The sequence below is a fragment of the Sciurus carolinensis genome, chromosome 16, assembly GCF_902686445.1.
Source record: "Sciurus carolinensis chromosome 16, mSciCar1.2, whole genome shotgun sequence".
NCBI classification, from domain to species: Eukaryota; Metazoa; Chordata; class Mammalia; order Rodentia; family Sciuridae; genus Sciurus; species Sciurus carolinensis.
Window position 1 is genome coordinate 13,463,277 of NC_062228.1, and position 17,332 is coordinate 13,480,608.

The 17,332-nt window shown below is 41.7% G+C and overlaps 2 protein-coding genes across 2 annotated transcripts; one reads left to right on the forward strand and one right to left on the reverse strand.

The window, feature by feature from the left end:
• Positions 1 to 896: 896 nt before the first annotated feature.
• LOC124966794 (haptoglobin) lies at positions 897 to 5,754 on the forward strand. The gene is made up of 5 exons (XM_047528491.1): positions 897 to 969; positions 2,776 to 2,858; positions 3,124 to 3,225; positions 3,882 to 3,956; positions 4,833 to 5,754. Exons 1-5 carry the CDS (start codon positions 965 to 967, stop codon positions 5,609 to 5,611), a joined length of 1,044 nt encoding a protein of 347 aa, XP_047384447.1. The 5' UTR covers positions 897 to 964; the 3' UTR covers positions 5,612 to 5,754.
• A 1,624-nt stretch (positions 5,755 to 7,378) lies between these two features.
• Txnl4b (thioredoxin like 4B) lies at positions 7,379 to 17,315 on the reverse strand. Its single transcript, XM_047528492.1, has 4 exons — positions 16,777 to 17,315; positions 13,912 to 14,081; positions 11,345 to 11,496; positions 7,379 to 9,936 (listed from the first exon to the last, which is right to left on the reverse strand). Exons 2-4 carry the CDS (start codon positions 14,041 to 14,043, stop codon positions 9,771 to 9,773), a joined length of 450 nt encoding a protein of 149 aa, XP_047384448.1. The 5' UTR covers positions 14,044 to 14,081; positions 16,777 to 17,315; the 3' UTR covers positions 7,379 to 9,770.
• Positions 17,316 to 17,332: the final 17 nt, after the last annotated feature.

Here is a 17,332-nt window from a genome sequence, read left to right on the forward strand (position 1 = left end):
TTTCAACTGAATTGTACATATGCAGATATTTGAATGTAACATTGATTTTCTCATCTGCCTCTTTGAACTAATAAGGACTACAAAACCACAAGGATCACTGCATTGAGTGTGATCTTGTAGTCTATGCTATAACTTTAACCACTTTATGGAATTTCTTGGAAAGAGCATTTGGAGAACACAGTAAGTAGTTGGAGAGTTTAGCAGCCTCAGGGAGATCCCCAGGAAGGGTGGATAAAATGACTGTGAAAGAAAATGGTTTCTTTATAGTTGCCATGTAAGCTAAAAATGTCCATACAGGGTTTGAAACAAAGAAGGCCTTTTTCATGCTGAAAATCCTCCAGAATAGAGACAGATTGGTTCTGTGTCAGTCAATACTATAGCTGAAATATTTTGAGTGATTTCTGCAAAGAGCAATCACAGAAGAAGATACAACAGTTTACAGATTTCAGGTTGGAGAGATTTTAGCAATAGGGAGATGTTCACACAGGATGGGGAAACTGATTGTGAAAAGGAAATGCCTTCTTTACTGTTCCATCTAAGCTAGGTTGCAGGAGTGTCTATCAGGGGTTTGAAATAACTCAAAGGTCTTTTTCTGTATTGAAAATGGTCCAAAATAAAGAGACAGATTAATAGTCCTCTCATTCAGGCTTTCTGCCCTGTTGCTGTTTTCTGGAAACACTTGGCAGGTACATGGGGTCATAAAGTTGCCAGATTTCTTCAGGGTTGTAAAATAACACCATGGGAAAACCAAGCATGAAGCAAGAGATCAACTCTTAACAAGGATGTTGTTTGTGGTTTGGTTACTGGTAACAGCCAGTGACCTTAACAAGCCCAAAGTTATGTAAACACAACTTTGGGTAAACACAGAAATTACAAATTAAGAAAGAGGTGGGGTGAGATTTTGAGGCATAAAAGGCTCAGCAGGTGCCCCCACAGTACTGCACGTCCAGAGGCCAAGTCAAAGATGAGGTGAGTTCACAGAACCCCAGACCCCTTGTTATTTCGTCCTTCTTTATGTGTACTGGTATAGAAGTCTACAGGGGAGATGCAAAACTCCTGTAATCCCAGCAGCTTGGGAGGCTGAGGCAGAAAGATTTCAAGTTCAAAGCCAGCCTCAGCAGAAGAAAGGCACTAAGCAACTCAGTGAGACCCTGTCTCTAAATAAAATACAAAATAGGTCTGGGGATGTGGCTCAGTGGTTGGGTGCCTTGGAGTTCAATCCCTGGTACTCCCCCTACCCTGCAAAATCTATCTCTATATCTGTATGTATATCTATCTATCTATCTATCTATCTATCTATCTATCTATCTATCTATCATCTATCTATCTGAAACAAGACCAAGTGCTAAACTGTGGTGGATTAAAGCACTTAGTATATTAAGCCCTCTCCTTTTTTGTCTCCAAAGATGGTTCTCTCAGGCAGTGTTGTCTTTCCCAGGAGACAGGATCTACTCTTAAGAAGGATCTTCCTGCTCCTGCTCCTCTTCCTCTTCATCCTCCTTTTCTTTCTTTTTTGCACTACTGAGGATTGAACCCAGAAGTGCTCTACCACTGAGCTATGTCCCCAGTACAGATCATTTTTCTTGAGGTTACAGTTTTCCTCTTCACAAGGGTGAAGCTTCTTGGCATTGTGACTATATTTACTAGAAAAATTTTTTTCTTTTTAAAATAAGACCAATAGCAAAACATTTGAGTGATATAATTAAGGATCTAGATTTGATAAAAATAAGACTTTTTGAATTGCTAAAATAACAAGATATGAAACTTAACATCACACCAAGTAATATCTGAATGACTGACATCTGCCAGCAAGATGGTTACTCTTTCTGGTAACCTCCTGGCATTCTGGAGTTTGATTACCATTTTGGTATTAAGTTGTGTGTGTGTATGTGTGTGTGTGTGTGTGTGTGTGTGTGTGTGGCTGGTACTAGAAATAGCACCTAGGAGCACTTTACCACTCAGCTACTTCCCCAGCCCTTTTTATTTTTATTTTTTGAGAGTCAGTCTTGCTGAATTGCTGAGGCTGGTCTAGAACTTTCGATCCTCCTGCTTCAGTCTCCTGAGTTGCTGGGGTTATAGATGTGCACCCAGCTAATGATATACCATTTCTTAAAGGCAAATGTTCATAAAATAATTCATACAATCATATGTGGATTTAAAATTACATATTTGGGCTTGATCCAGTGATGAGGGCCTGTAGTTCCAGTTACTCGGGAGGCTGAGGAAGGGTGTGTTGCTTGAGCCCTGGAGTTGGAGGCCAACCTGGGATGTTTTTTCCCATCTCAGGAAAAAAAAATGATTATATATTTTAAAAGTCTTTTATTATAGAAAATTCCAAAAAGTAGAGAGTTTAGCATACTAAGCCCCATGTTCCCATCTTTAAGCCCACATTACATTGGGTACATCCTGTAGCCTAGGACTTTAGGGGTACCTGATGGAGGCTTCTCTTGGCTGGAAAGCTCATATATTATTGCCAACTGAATGTTTCCTAAAGGTGGACAGAAACTGAGGCTCCCTTAACTCTGCCTTCCTATCTTGGTGGTTCTCTGAAGTGGACGTAATGTTCCTAGCAGCATGGAGCTTGCTGGAACTGGGTGCTTTCAGAAGAGCTACTACAGCCTATGTGTGGGAGTGGGAGGGCGACCTTTTGTCCCGGCACTTGCACACATCTACTTTCTTTTCTGGTTGCTTGAGGGTGTGTGTATGTGCGCACGCACACACATGCTGTGAAGCAGGGAGATCAGCTTTGTTTTCTTTCCCATCATCTCTCTGCAGCACCCTGGGAGCTCTTGTCACCCTCCTGCTCTGGGGACAGCTTTTTGCGGTGGACGTTGGCAATGATGTCACGGATTTTGTAGGTAGGTCTTTAGGTTTGGGCAGCAGTTGTGCATCCCCAGCTCTGCTGTGGCCTACTCTGACCCCACTGGATCCGCACTCTTGGAGAAGAGCCAGTTGAGCCTTCTCATCCTAGTCTCTCCTAGAAACGAGGGGAGATGCCCTTTATTGTCTTCCAGGGGTCGGAAGGAGGTTGATGTGCACAGCGCTTCCTCTCTGACTTTTTATAGGTCTCTGGGAGTAATTTCTGAATATTAACTTCCTTTACTGGTTTCCTTTTCTTTGCAGATGACAGCTGCCCAAAGCCCCCTGAGATTGCAAATGGCCGTGTGGATCACATGGTTCGCTACCAGTGTAACACCTACTACAGGCTGCGCACTGAAGGAGACGGTGAGGCCCGGGCAAGAGTCTGCCCAGCATACACCATGGCCCAGACACCCCATAATGGCCAGCAAGTTCACCTGCACTTCTTGGAGCCAGATTTAGATATTGAATTAGGTTTTGTCACCAGTAGGTGGTTCTGTGAGCAAACTTTTATCAGCCTGTTTCTCTTTTGTTAGGTGGAAGCCATGCCACGTAACTTACCTTAGAGTAAGTTCTCCATCTATGAAAGGAGATGTGGGAAAGAACAAATGACAATGACAGTGGGTAACCCTTCCCCAGGGAGCACTACATTCCTGCACTTTCTAAGTGCTTCCTAACTATTTAAAGCTCAATTAGTTCCCATAGCACTGCTCTTGAGAGATACTGTTATTTTTCTGATGAGGCAAATGAAGCATAGAGAAAATGAGTATCTTGCTCAAGTTGAGGTGGCCTTTGAGAGCTGGAGAAAGGATCTGAAGTCTCATCTCTGCTTGTTCTGTCTTACCATGACCACAGTCTGTACTGCTGGAGCCCCCAGGGCTTGACTTGAAGCTCAGTGCTCCTCCCCTTCCTCATCCTCTCTTAGCCTTTTCCTTCTAAATTCTTCTCTTGAAAACCTTTCCACCCTGCACGAGGTCCAGAATTAATCTCTTTCTGGGCTCATTTCTTTCCTTTTGTTTCAGGAGTGTATACCTTAAACAGCAAGAAGCAGTGGATCAACAAAGACATTGGAGAGAAACTTCCCGAATGTGAAGCAGGTGGGTGCTGAGGGCTTAGTACATGGGCAGGCACCTAGGCTGAAATTTTGCAAAGTCACATCCCTCTTGTGCGGCTTCCCCTGAGCATACAGGAGCCAAGGTGAGGGATCAGGGAGAACCACAGCCAGTGGAGCCAAGACCTGTGCAGTAAGGAGGTGACCTCTAATGGCAGCTCACTGAGCATCTTATTTTAGGGGACTGAAGGGTACTGTCTCTACTGCCCCTGGATTAGGAGACCCTGTGCACATAGACAACCTACCTAGAGAGCCTAGGTCAAAAGTAAAATGAGGCCCAGAAAGAACAAGTCAAGGAAGGTTGAGCAAAAGCTTAACCCATGGAGGTATAAAACAGGAATCAGGAGTCCCCTTGCTCTCCCCTTTTTCTCTGGGAACAGAGGATCTTGCTCACCTTCTGCCACGAGGGCTGTGGAAGTGCTAATCTGTCCTGGATCAATTGTAACATCTGTAAAATCTGCATTCCTGCCAGTGCTAACAGAGCCCTTGAGAGTCAGAGAGAAGGAATTATATAGCATCCAGCCCTTTCAATAGTTTCAGGGAATTGTGGAAATTCCTTTGTAGTGACAAAAATTATTATTTAAATATACATATAGTTTGTCAGCTAGGGTTTAAAAATCTCAGTGCTACTTATTTCTTTTGTGTTGGAAAAGCAGGAAATAGAGCTCTGCTTTGTGAGGTAAACAATGAAAAAAACATTATTTTAAACTGTGAACACTGGCAATGAGATGAGCAGATGGTAAAGCAAGCATCTAAGCATTTCTAGTTTTGAAAAAGTGAATGATCGTGTAGAAAGACTTGGCTTTCCTAGACTGGGAGCCTTTCACACTCCTGCTCATGGGTTTCTTGCTCTCCTCGGCAGTGTGTGGAAAGCCCAAGAATCCAGTGGATCAGGTGCAGCGCATCATCGGTGGATCTCTGGATGCCAAAGGCAGCTTTCCCTGGCAGGCTAAGATGATCTCACGACATGGTCTCACCACCGGGGCCACGCTGATCAATGAACAGTGGCTGTTGACCACAGCCAAAAATCTCTTCCTGAATCACACAGAGGATGCAACAGCAGAGGATATTGCTCCTACTTTAAAACTCTACGTGGGGAGAAGGCAGCTGGTGGAGATTGAGAAGGTGGTTATCCACCCTAACTACTCTATGGTAGACATTGGCCTTATCAAACTCAAACAAAAGGTGCCTGTCAACGAGAGAGTGATGCCCATTTGCCTACCTTCCAAGGATTATGCAGAAGTTGGGCGTGTGGGTTATGTGTCTGGCTGGGGGCGGAACGCCAACTTTAACTTTACACAGCACCTCAAGTATGTCACGCTGCCCGTGGCTGACCAAATCAACTGTGTGCAGCACTATGAGGGCAGCACGGTGCCCGAAAAGAAGACCCCAAAGAGCCCTGTTGGGGTGCAGCCCATTCTGAACGAGCACACCTTCTGTGCTGGCATGTCCAAGTACCAGGAAGACACCTGTTACGGTGATGCTGGCAGTGCCTTTGTCATTCACGACCTGGAGGAGGACACTTGGTATGCAGCTGGGATCCTGAGCTTTGATAAGAGCTGCACCGTGGCCGAGTATGGTGTATACGTGAAGGTGCCCTCCATCCTGGACTGGGTTCAGAAAACCATAGCCGATGAATAACACAGGCTGGCTGGAAGCCCTCCTTGGTAGTGAGAGTTTACCCTGAAAGAAGGAAAGGTGAATGGGACAGGACACCGTCTAAAGCTGACAGGCACCAACCCTGCACTACTGAGTTAATTAATAAAGAACTTGCTTATGATTAATTTCTGTGCTGTTTTTAGTCTGAGCCTTTTTTATTCTCTCATTTATGTTACTGGGCAGATGAGTGGCATAGAGTATGGCAGAGAACACTCCAAGCTGCCTGGAAATTCCCAAGGTGATACAAATTGGTCCATTTTGGGGAATTATGCATTGACTTAGTGCCTACTGAATGTCAGGTCTCAGAGAGATATCTCTTTTAAAAAATTTTAGTTGTAGATGGACATAGTAACTTTATTTATTTTTATGTGGTGCTGAGGATCAAACCCAGTGCCTCACATGTGCTAGGCAAGTGCTCCACCACTGAGCCACAGGCCCAGCCCTCAGAGAGATAGCTCCTATCCTTGTTTTACAGATGAGGAACTACTCAGTGAAGCAACGTGCTTTGCTTGTTTCCACAGCTATTGAAAATGGAAGCTGAACTTGAACCTAGGTCTATTTGAATACAAACCCTTAGTTCTTTTTAACTGAATCCTGTTGCCTCTGTGAAGTGCATCAGGAGAAAGGGTGCACGCCTGGTGCTATGGTTTAGATAAATGTCTTCCAAAAGTCCATGAGTTTAAGGCATGGTCCCCAGCCTGTGGCACTATTGGGAGGTGGTGGAGCCTTTGAGAGGATTTATGGGAGGAAGTTAGGTCAATGGGCTGTGCCTTTAAAGGGGACTCTGGGGCTCTGGTCTTCTGCTTTTCCTCTTTGCTTTCTGGATGTCACGAGGTGAACTGTGTTTTGATCTATCATATGCTCCTCTTCATGATGTGCTGCCTCACCACAGGTCCTAAGCAATAGACCAACTCTTGAATTCTGAGTCAAAGCAAACATTTCCTTTTGTTACAGAGAGGGAAACTAACGTAAGCCAAAGTGGGATGAAAAGAGAGTGTTCTGACCCAGACAATACTTTTACTGTTTGTATTCCAACTTTCCAGGGCTCCAGAAAACAAAATAAGGAGGATCTCTGACTTGCTGGGTCTAAATCACAACTCAGCGTACAAACCTGCTAAATGCTTTCAGCTCTCTGGCCATGATCAGATCCCTGGTCTCTTCCATAAGGACTTAACAGAGGATGGCTAAAGTCTCTACCAGACGCAATGCTCTGGGACTCTGTAAAAAGTTAGGAGTCTCTTCCTCAGTAGAAGATGTTTGCCAACCTGGAAGAAATTCATCCTCTACCAGGAGTCAAATGCAAGCTGTGTGATCTTCCATTTCACAAAGATAAGGGGCTTGCTAGTAAGGGGCTCACAGGTGAAAGGTGAACAGGGAGCTTTTTTCTCTGAATGCTTTCTTGTACTAGTAAGCCTTTAGTACACTGACCCTTCACTAATCTACCTTCTTATCATGTCAAACATATGGTCCCGCCTTTTCATAGTACAAAAGGTCACTGATGTCACTATTCTTTCACCAGGATCTGGCCTTTACTGTTAAGTTCTCTTCACATGCACCTTCCAGATCCATCAATATTTTGGGGGTGGGGTACTAGGATTTGAACTCGGGCACTCAACCACTGAGCCACATCCCCAGTCTTATTTTGTATTTTATTTAGAGACAAGGTCTCACTGAGTTGCTTATCACTTTGCTTTCACTGAGGCTGGCTTTGAACTTGCAATCCTTCAGCCTCAGCCTCCTGAGCCACTGGGATTACAGGCATGGGCCACAGCACCCGGCAAGACCCACTGATATATTTTGACAGGTGAGAAATAGAGGAGCAATGGAGACATGGACCTATATCCTAGAACTGATGAAAGAAATAACAGACAGAAACTGAAAATTATATAGTTAAATGCTTACAAAATGCCTCTCAGATTGCAGTTATTTGTAACTTTTTCTTTTGATAATATCTTCAGCATTAAGTTTTCTGGAAGAAGAAACCATCCCAGTTTCCTAAAGAATTATCTGGTTGTATTAAGTGGTTTCTGGTCACTCCTCAGGAGGAAAACAATGTTATGTTCTCTACATTTCTCCCTATGGTATCTCTTGCTGTCCTGGCCTCCTCCTTGGGTTCCAGAAACAGTCTGAGTTCTCTCTGCTGCCTCCATCCCCGGGCCTTTTCCCTTGGGTCCCTCTGCTGATATACCTCTCCCCTTTCTGCACGAGGACCTTCTACTCTCCCTTAAGATTCAGGCATTGCCTCCTCTCAGAAACCTTCTTCTCTGACCATGAGTTATATTTGTGCAGCAGCTAGTGTCAGATGGGGCACCCAGAATGTACTCAATAAATACTTGTGGGATGGAAAGAATTAAGATAAAAATCAGGACTTCAGAGATAGATTCCCTAAAGCCCTTAGTAAGATGATGATATGAGAATTTTAGCATGCAACTTCTGAGTTTTTGGTGGTATTTAAATACTTATCGTACATCAAATACTGCGTGATTGAGGCTGTGAAGAACAGAAAACCTGACCAACTGTGACCTACGTAAACTGAAGTCTCGAGGGAGGTGGATCTAGAGTTCACTCAGGAACTCAATAATATCACCAGGGGTCAGACCCTTTTCATTGCTCTTCTCAGCATATTATTTTTTCATCTTGATGCTGGTTACCTCCTGAGCCTAAGAATGGCTGCTACAGTTTCATGCATCACGGTTAAAACCAAGTGGGAAGTCAGGGAGAAAAGACAGGTGGTAGTGAAAGGATTCTGTTTTGCTTAAAAAAAAGAAAGAAAAAAGAAAGGATTTTGTTTTGCTTTATTCCTGGAGCTGTTTTCTCCTTTTATCAGCAAAGGACACACAAAACCCCCAGCAGTCTTTCTTCTGTGCCACATTAGCTAGAACTAAGTCTCATGGCTATCCCTCCTGCGAGACAATCTTGGAGGGAAGCACCTAGCAAAGGGGTCAGACAGATAGTACTGACTGCCCTGAACAGAACTGGGCTTGTGCTGGTAAAGAAGGCAGTGCTGCCAAGCAGGTCCACTTCCTATAGCTCAGGGTCTATTATCTCATTCTAGAAAGTCAGTACTCACAGCTGCCGTGAGGCTTGAGAGAAGCAGTCAACTGCCAAGGTTGTGCCAGGAGGACTCTGAAGAGCACAGCTTCTTTGTAAAGTCATTGGGATTGGCAAATCCCATAAAGGTGATACTTTCTCTAAAAGTTCTGACTTTAAGTTTTGAGCCCATGAAATACAATTTTCTGCCTCAGAAAGAGGTAGCAATTCTGACTTCTGTGAAACCTTTATTTACTAAGAGTAATTAAGTCTTTGTTTAGCTCAAATTGGGTGCTGAATGATATTCAAGTTCTTACTTCTTGGGCAATTTAATAACAAAAAATCTAGTTTATGTTACTGAGGACAACCAAGACAGTGTTTGGTTGCTTTGTCAAATGGGGTCTCATTATTGCCCAGGCTGGTCTTGAACTTCTAGGCTCAAGCAATCCTGCTTCAGCCTCTTAAGTGACCGGGTGGGACTACCTCTGTGCCTGGTTCAGGACGGTATTTCTGAAAGTCTCAGTTCAAAAGCCTCCAGGGAAAACAAAAACAAAAACAAAAAACTACAACAAAAAAACACGCCTACTATTAGTAGACAATTACTATTCCAAAAGAAACTGAAGTAGGAAGGCCTGGAGCTGGGGGAGCGTGAGGGATATGAGTGGAGGAACGGGCAAGGGTTTGCACGTACATGTGCACATCCAGAATAGAAAAGAAGTGCTTTGCTCTTACAGGACTGACTTTCCATTTACTTGTGCATCAGATAAACATGGCTAAGTCAACTGTACTAGAAACGTCTAGGAGGATTCTGCATCATCTTGAGGGACAAAGAAAAGCACTGTTTAAAGGAAGTTAGAAAAATCACCCTGGGGAAAATGAACACTGTTGCCTCGATTCCTTGGAGGCCTGTAGAGAACAGATGCTCAGCCTTCCAGACCTGGGAGCGCCAGATAGTCTTCTGCTTGGGAGTCGGACATCTTACACACAAGTCACACCTTTTCTCTGTTGGGACACTGAACGTGTTTCTGAGGGACTCCAGAAAACAGCACAGCTGGAGTCAGGCACTGTTTCAATGCGTGCCGCCTCTTAATTTCCAACAGTGGTGAATGTGCTAAATGTCTTGATAGAGAAGGTCATATTTGGGAATATTCTTGGGATCAATAGGACTTTGGACAATAAGCTTTCCCCTCATGGCTCCCCGATAGATTACTTCAATCAAGTCTATGAAGTCTTGTTTGGTTTTGAAACTTCCCACAAACTTAGTGTGATCTGGAGACCTAGATGGCATAGGAGAGAAATAACTGCTCTCAGAACTCACAATCACTTGCTGAAGACTTGCAGGATAAACAAAATGAACAGCAGATTCATTACTTTCATCTTCTCAGGGAGACTTTAGACGCACAGCCTGACATGTGATTTTTCCCACTTGCTATATGATGTGGGCCACACTGTGCTATGTTTAAGATTCTACTTCAAATATATTTTAATCATTTCATAAGTCATCATCAAGTAGAATTCACTGAGCACTGGTGTGGTTAGTGTTTCTGTGCAAAGTCCATTAACTAGTCAGGGTCTCCTAAGTTCTCACCACTTAAACTTTTGAGATATAGGTATTAACAGATTATTTAAAAAATTTTTAAATGGTAGGTATATTTATTGTAGAAACTTTTTCAGAGAGAAATAAAATCACCAGTGAGGCCAGAAGATACCTTTTGGTGTTATATACTTCTAATCTTAAGTGTATGTATGTATATGTATAAGTGTATTTATTTTTTCAGGGTAATGAGAATCATATTATAAACTATTTAATAATGTATTTTTTCAATTAATATATATTTCTTTCAAAGTAATTAAATATGTACCTACAATACCTACAACATCACATTAAATTCCTGGAAATGCAATTACTGGGTTAAAATGTTGAAACACTTTAAAGTTGTTTGATACATACTGTCATAAATTGTCCTTTAAAAAGTTTGTTTCAAACTAATACTTACATCAATTAAGTACTACTTTACAGTGTTCCAGGAAAATAAATAGCTTTAAAACATTTTCAAACAGTATAACTCGTTTTCTAACAAGAATATGTTAGAAGTATGTATCAACCAAAGTAAGAAATGTTAAGAATGATGAATACAGTCAGTGATATTCACCATTGGGATGCTAACTAGATAGAATAAAAGACATTAAAAAATTCTTGTTATATGTTTTGACAGGCACTGTTGAAGAATGACTTTGAAATATCTGAGTGGCAGAAGACACTCAGTGAGAGAGAAGTTTGCTGGCAGAAATGCTTCTTTTATAAACACCATCTACCAGTCTCAAAAGTTTAAGAACTACTACATATTTTATGTTTCAAACAGAATTTCTGGGAAACATTTTACATTCTATACTTAGCTAATATAACTATTTTGTATTTCTAGACTTGAGAATGATTGGTGCTTTATAAGCTATACTATTCTTCATATTTAAGCTGGAAATTAAAATATTTGCCAATCATTTCTGAAACATTCTCATTTTGTACCTAAGTTTCATATGAAAATTAAAGGATGCATCATTTGAGGAAACAATACTAACACAAGATTCAGAGAACCAATATCATATGCAAATAGGTGAGTTACAGAAATGGCTTCGATAAAGGAAACTTTCAAGATTGCAATGACTTCAAAGTCAAACTCAACTTACCCATAGTCCACTTTCATATGCTGTCCATTGAAGAAAAATACGGTAGATGGAATGTAACTGATGTCAAAATACTGTGTATAAACTGGAGTGTGGTCCACGTCTACCAGGTATATAGCAGCCATTTTACTTAAGTCAGATGAGGTCTTAGAGAGCTGAATGACAAGAGAGGAGGAGGTTACAATATGAGAAGTAACCAATGTTTCTTCTGGGCAACATTTTATTTTATTTTTTTATTTTTACAGACTGCATTTTGATTCATTGTACACAAATAGGGTACAACTTTTCATTTCTATGGTTGTACACAATGTAGATTCATACCATTTATGTAATCATACATGTACATGGGGTAATACTGTCTGTCTCAGTTCACTATTTTTCCTTCCCCGACTCCCTTCGACCCCATTTTCCTCTATACAATCCAAAGTTCCTCCATTCTTCTCTTGCCCCACCCCCTGCCACCCGCTCCACTTAGTTATGTATCATCATCCACTTATCAGAGAAAACATTCGGCCTTTGGTTTTTTGGGTTTGGTTTACTTCACTTAGTATGAAATTCTCCAACTCCATCCATTTACCAGCAAATGCCATAATTTTATTCTTCTTTATGGCTGAGTAACATTCCATTGTGTATATATACAGTTTCCTTATCCATTCATCAATCAAAGGGCATCTAGGTTGGTTCCTCAATCTAGTTATTGTGAATTGAGCAGCTATGAACATTGATGTGGCTGCGTTACTACAGAAGGCTGATTTTAAGTCGTTTGGGTGTAAACCGAGAAGTGGGATAGCTGGGTCAAATGGTGGGTGTATTCCAAGTTGGGCAACATTTTACTACAATATTTTGTTTGAAAAAATTTCCTGGGCCAAGACTGTAGCCTGTTTGGGTTCCACATTAGACACAGTGTAACTGTCTTGTTCAGAGGCTGAATCACTGTTGACAGGTTATGAGAGCTCCCTGGGAAAATACATTTTTTTTTAACTTTCTTGTCCACATTTGATTACTCCTATAAAAGTAATTCATACTCACTTTAAGTAGGTTGTAGGTATAGAGCTCAGTGGCAAAGCACCTACCTACCCTGCACAGGGTTCTATCCCTAGCACCATGAAACAAACAAAAATCACATATTGTATTCTCTTAAAACAACTCAGAAATATGTAATTCAGATACTGAAATTCCCCTAAATCTCTTTCCACTCAATCCTCCTAGAAATAATAATTATAGTAGCAAATGTTTATGCAACTTCCTGCATGCTGTCATACATGCTTTTTGTTTGTTCATTCATTTAATCCTTATACATTCCTATGAGGTATGGATTATCAGAGTCCCTATTTTATAGATGAAGGAAACAGACGCACAGGAGGTGAAGTAACTTGTTCCAGTTCACACAGTTCCTAAACATTAGGGCTGGGATTTGAATTTTGGCAGCTTATCTTCAGAAACTATACTTTTGTTTTTTCTTCCGGTGCTGGGGATTGAACCCAGGGCCTCTCACATGCTAGGTAAAGTGCTCTGCCCCTGAGGATACACCACAACTCAGAATCTACCGTTTTGACTTCTGTGCTATTTTTTCCTCCCCACGTTACATAAGGGTATAATTTTCTGGTCATTTGTCCTCCAGGCCAACACATCACACATCCGTTTTTAACCACATGAGGATTCTTACACTTTAATTTCCATGGTGGATGGCAGCAGTACAGAGGGAAGAGGTCTTAGTCCTTGGTTAAATCTCTGTCTATAATAAACAGAGACAAGAATACACTCACTCTATCCCATAATTTTCCCCCTTACTAATCAGAGTGTGAAGATGTTCTGTGAGATCAAAAACCATCATCAGGGACATTCTAGAGGTAGCACATAAGAAAAGAGAATTGGCACCTAGAGAAAAGTGAGTTCAAATTTCAGCTCTGTAATTAAGTGCATCTATGCCAGTGGGAGGTTCCTTGACCTCTCTGGCATTTGTTTCTGCCACTGGGAAATGGGGCCACTGCTCCAGCATCAAGGTAAGGCAACAAGGGCTGGGGTTGTGGCTCAGTGGTAGAGTGCTTACCCAGCACAGGTTTGATCCTCAGCACCACATAAAAGTAACTAAAAATAATAGCAGATGGAGTGAAAAAAAAATTTAAAAGAAGGTAACATTCACAGACACCTGGTAGTGTTTTCTGCTCTTCCACTGCCTAATCTGTGAAAATGAGTTTTGAGATCTGCTAGTGGGGAAGGACAATGTAATAGATTCAGCACAAACACATATTTGGAGGTTTAGCTCAGGGCAAGACCATGATCAGCTCTTAGTGAAAGTGTGCTAATGAACCAAGAGCTACATCTGAGCTCTGCCTGCTCTCTTTCATTCATTTTTCAGACACTGGAGCAAGAATGTACAGATTTTTAATAAAAACCACTTATTTGGGCTGGGGCTGTAGCTCAGTGGCAGAGCATTTGCCTAGCACATGTGAGGCACTGGGTTTGATCCTTAGCACTGCATAGAAGTAAACAAAATAAAGACATTCTGTCCATATACAACTACAAATTTTTTTTTTTAAAAACCATATTTATTTAAAAAATTCACTTACAATGTCATCTAGTTGCAGACACACAGGATCCTCATCTCTCCCAAACCTGAGAACCAACACTTTCTCTGCAGTACTTTTTATTGCTTGGTCTACTTCTTTTTTGCTAGTCAGTTTGGGCAACAGGAAGCTCATCTTGAAATAATCCAAATGTTAATTCCCCACCATAAATCCTGAAACGAAGTTGCAATATTTAAAGACAGTTTAAGTGCACGAGTCCTAATTAAAACAATCAATTTTTAGAGTAGGTAACATAGTTACATGGTTAAAAAAGAAACATTATAGAAAGGTATACATGAAAAGTGTCCCTCCCCCTATGGCCCTTTCTTGGGCCCTGTTCCCATTGCCGCACATGCCCCACACACCAGGAAACTGTTTTCATTAATTTCTAATGTATCTTCTGGAGTTTCATTATATAGTCACAAGAAAATACAAATACGTGTTTCTTTTTTGAAGTGGTTTTTTAAAAATAATACTTTATTTTATTTAGTTTTGTATGTGGTGCTGAGGATCAAACCCAGTGCCTCATGCATGCTAGGCAAGTGCTCCACCACTGAGCCACAACCCAGCCCTCTTTTTTTTTCTTAAATATATATATATTTTTAAATTGGTGATGGACTTTTTTTTTTTTTAATGTATTTACATGTGGTGCTGAGAATAGAACCCAGTACCTCACATATGCTGGGCAAGTGCTCTACCACCGAGCTACAACACCAGCCTACAAATATGTGTTTCTATATTTTCTTTTTTTACCTAAGAGATGGCATATTATATCAGTCACTGTTCCAGCAAGAAAGAGATGGCATACTCAAATTTGGTAACTTGAGTTCACTCAAGGCAGGGCACAGGAAAACAACAAGGTAGAGCTAGTAACGGCAGGTTCCTGTTCACAGCCCTAGGCCTGGAGGAGCAATGGGCAGCAGTAGTTGCCAGAACTGTGTGGAGGAGAAAGCATGGTGTAGGGTTGCTGCACAGTCGGCCTGCAGTTAGGGATGTAACTGCTCTCCACTCTCCCTCTGACCTCTGCTCATGTTCCCAATGCCTGTCTCCACCTGGAACCAGAGGGTATGGGAGCTGCTGAGGCAGGCAAAGACTCCTGGTCCCAGAGCGGTCCAGAGGAGAAGGACAAATGGCAGAGCTCAGCACACACGTTAGCCACTTTTTTTGCTGTTTGAATTTTTTAAACTTAATACATGAAGATTTATTCATACCTCTGTACAGAAAACTTCTAGATACTCTGCCATAACAGCATATTACTTCATGCATGCACCATACTTTTAAACAACCCTTTATTGATGAATATTTATATTATCACAACTCCTGATTTAAGATTTTTGGTTCATACCTTACAAGATGCACCTCAGCATATGACAAACAGATTAAGAAGATGGCATGAAAACCACAATTAAGTATATGAATCATAAAATACTGATAGAAGTGCCCAATCCAACTGTTCCTTTGGGTGCTGGGTAGTTCATTTTATAGACTAGTGTGCTTATTAATTAGTCTACAAGGACTAGAATACTGGTCACCAAATTTCTAGTCTAGTGTTACCTCTAAAATAGGAGTTTAAGCTGGGTGTGGTGGTGCACACCTGTAATCCCAGCAGCTTGGGAGGCTGAGGCAGGAGGATGGCAGGCTCAAAGCGAGCCTCAGGAACTTAGTGAGGCCCTAAGCAACTCAGTGACACCTGTCTCTAAATAAAATACAAAAAAGGGATGGGGATGTGGCTTATGGTTGAGTGCCCCTGGTTTCAAGCCCCAGTACCCATCCCCTCGCCAAAAAACAAAAAAACCAAAACAACAACAAAAAAACCCCCCAACTAACTCAGATCCTAATTTTATGATTAGAAGAAATTTCATATTTGAGAAGCTCCTTGATCAAGGAGCATATCACTGCAGGCATCTACAGAAGACTTCACTGAGACACTTAACATTTTTCAGAGTTGGCTAATGCTACAAAAAAGTAGGATTTCTTTTTCTATGCTTATTTTTGGTCACAAATCCCATTTTAAGATACAAATTTAATAAAAATTCATACAGGAAATGGAAGTGTTCCAGCAATAGGTACACTTTAAATAGGGAAGCTGATTACCAGGAGGGACTTTGTCATATTTGAGTGGCAGAAAAAAATCCCGATGAAAGAGAACTTCAAAGAGAATATGGATCTGTTCCACCACTGGAATTCAGACTGAGCAAATCCTCTAGGCTACTAATAAGGAGCAAATAAGGGAGGGCAATGTCAACAGGGAGGCTAGGGATGGGCTTGGACAAATGCTGGAGACCAAAATTGAGACCTATCTAAGAAAACATGCATAGAAAAGGGTATCAACAGAGAATTCACAAAAGAAGAGGTACAGGTGGATAGTAAATACATTTGGAAAGCTAAGCTTTACAAATAACCAAATAAAGGCAAATCCAAAAAACTAATTAAATTGACAAAGATTAAACAAGATAGTAAAACACAATAAGGGTAACAGTGTGAATGCAGGGGTAGGCATTCAGAGTCCTCTGCTAAAAGCAGAGGGACAAAACCTTTCTGGAAAGAAAACCGACATACTCTGACAATTCCACTTTTGAGAACTAATTTTTAGTAAATCATTAGACAAATGCACAAAGGTTTATGCACATAGGCTATTCCACGCGCACTTAGGGCAAAAAGCTGAAAACAACCTAAACGGTCAGCAATAGGAGATTGGTGAAATAAATGACAGCAAAGTCCTGTAATGTGTAATTACAGACATCGAAGAAAAGTTACAGAGCAGTATAGAAAGTATGATTCCACAGTTTTACGAAACCTAACTAGAATATACATGTACATATTTACATAGAAAAGTGGAATATTCTAAAACATCATCAATGGACATACCTGCATATGAACAGAAGGGCGATTTTTATTTACCTCGAGACGCACGTCTCTACTTTGGAAAATACCCAACGTAAGTTTTTTAAGGAGGCTTGTGTTTGGGCTATCCTTGGCCCACAGCTGCTAGAGACGATGATACTTTACTCGTCCAGGTCACCTCCGCTCCAGGGCGGTCAGCAACCGGGGTCCTTTCCGGGAGTAGCCAGGACGCAGGCGGCGCCCTTCTTCCGCCCCAAGCAGGTCGGCGACCTCCAGCCAAAGTATCCCTGGGTCGTTGCCTAGCAACTCTCGTTAGTCCGCTTCGTGAGAACCAAACGGAAATGGAACGAACTCGCGGTAGCCGAACCCACTCAAGAAGCCAATAAACAGAAGAGATTATTCTAGACACCGCCCACAGCCCTGACCGGAAGCCCGCTGTCACTTCCGCCCTTAGTCAATACGGTCCTTCTAAAGTCGCGCCCCCCCTTCCGGCTCTCCCGCGCATAGACTCGAGGCGGGGGGTCTCACCTCTCAACTTAGGCGCGATTGGTCACTTCATTAACAGAGTGATTGGTCACTC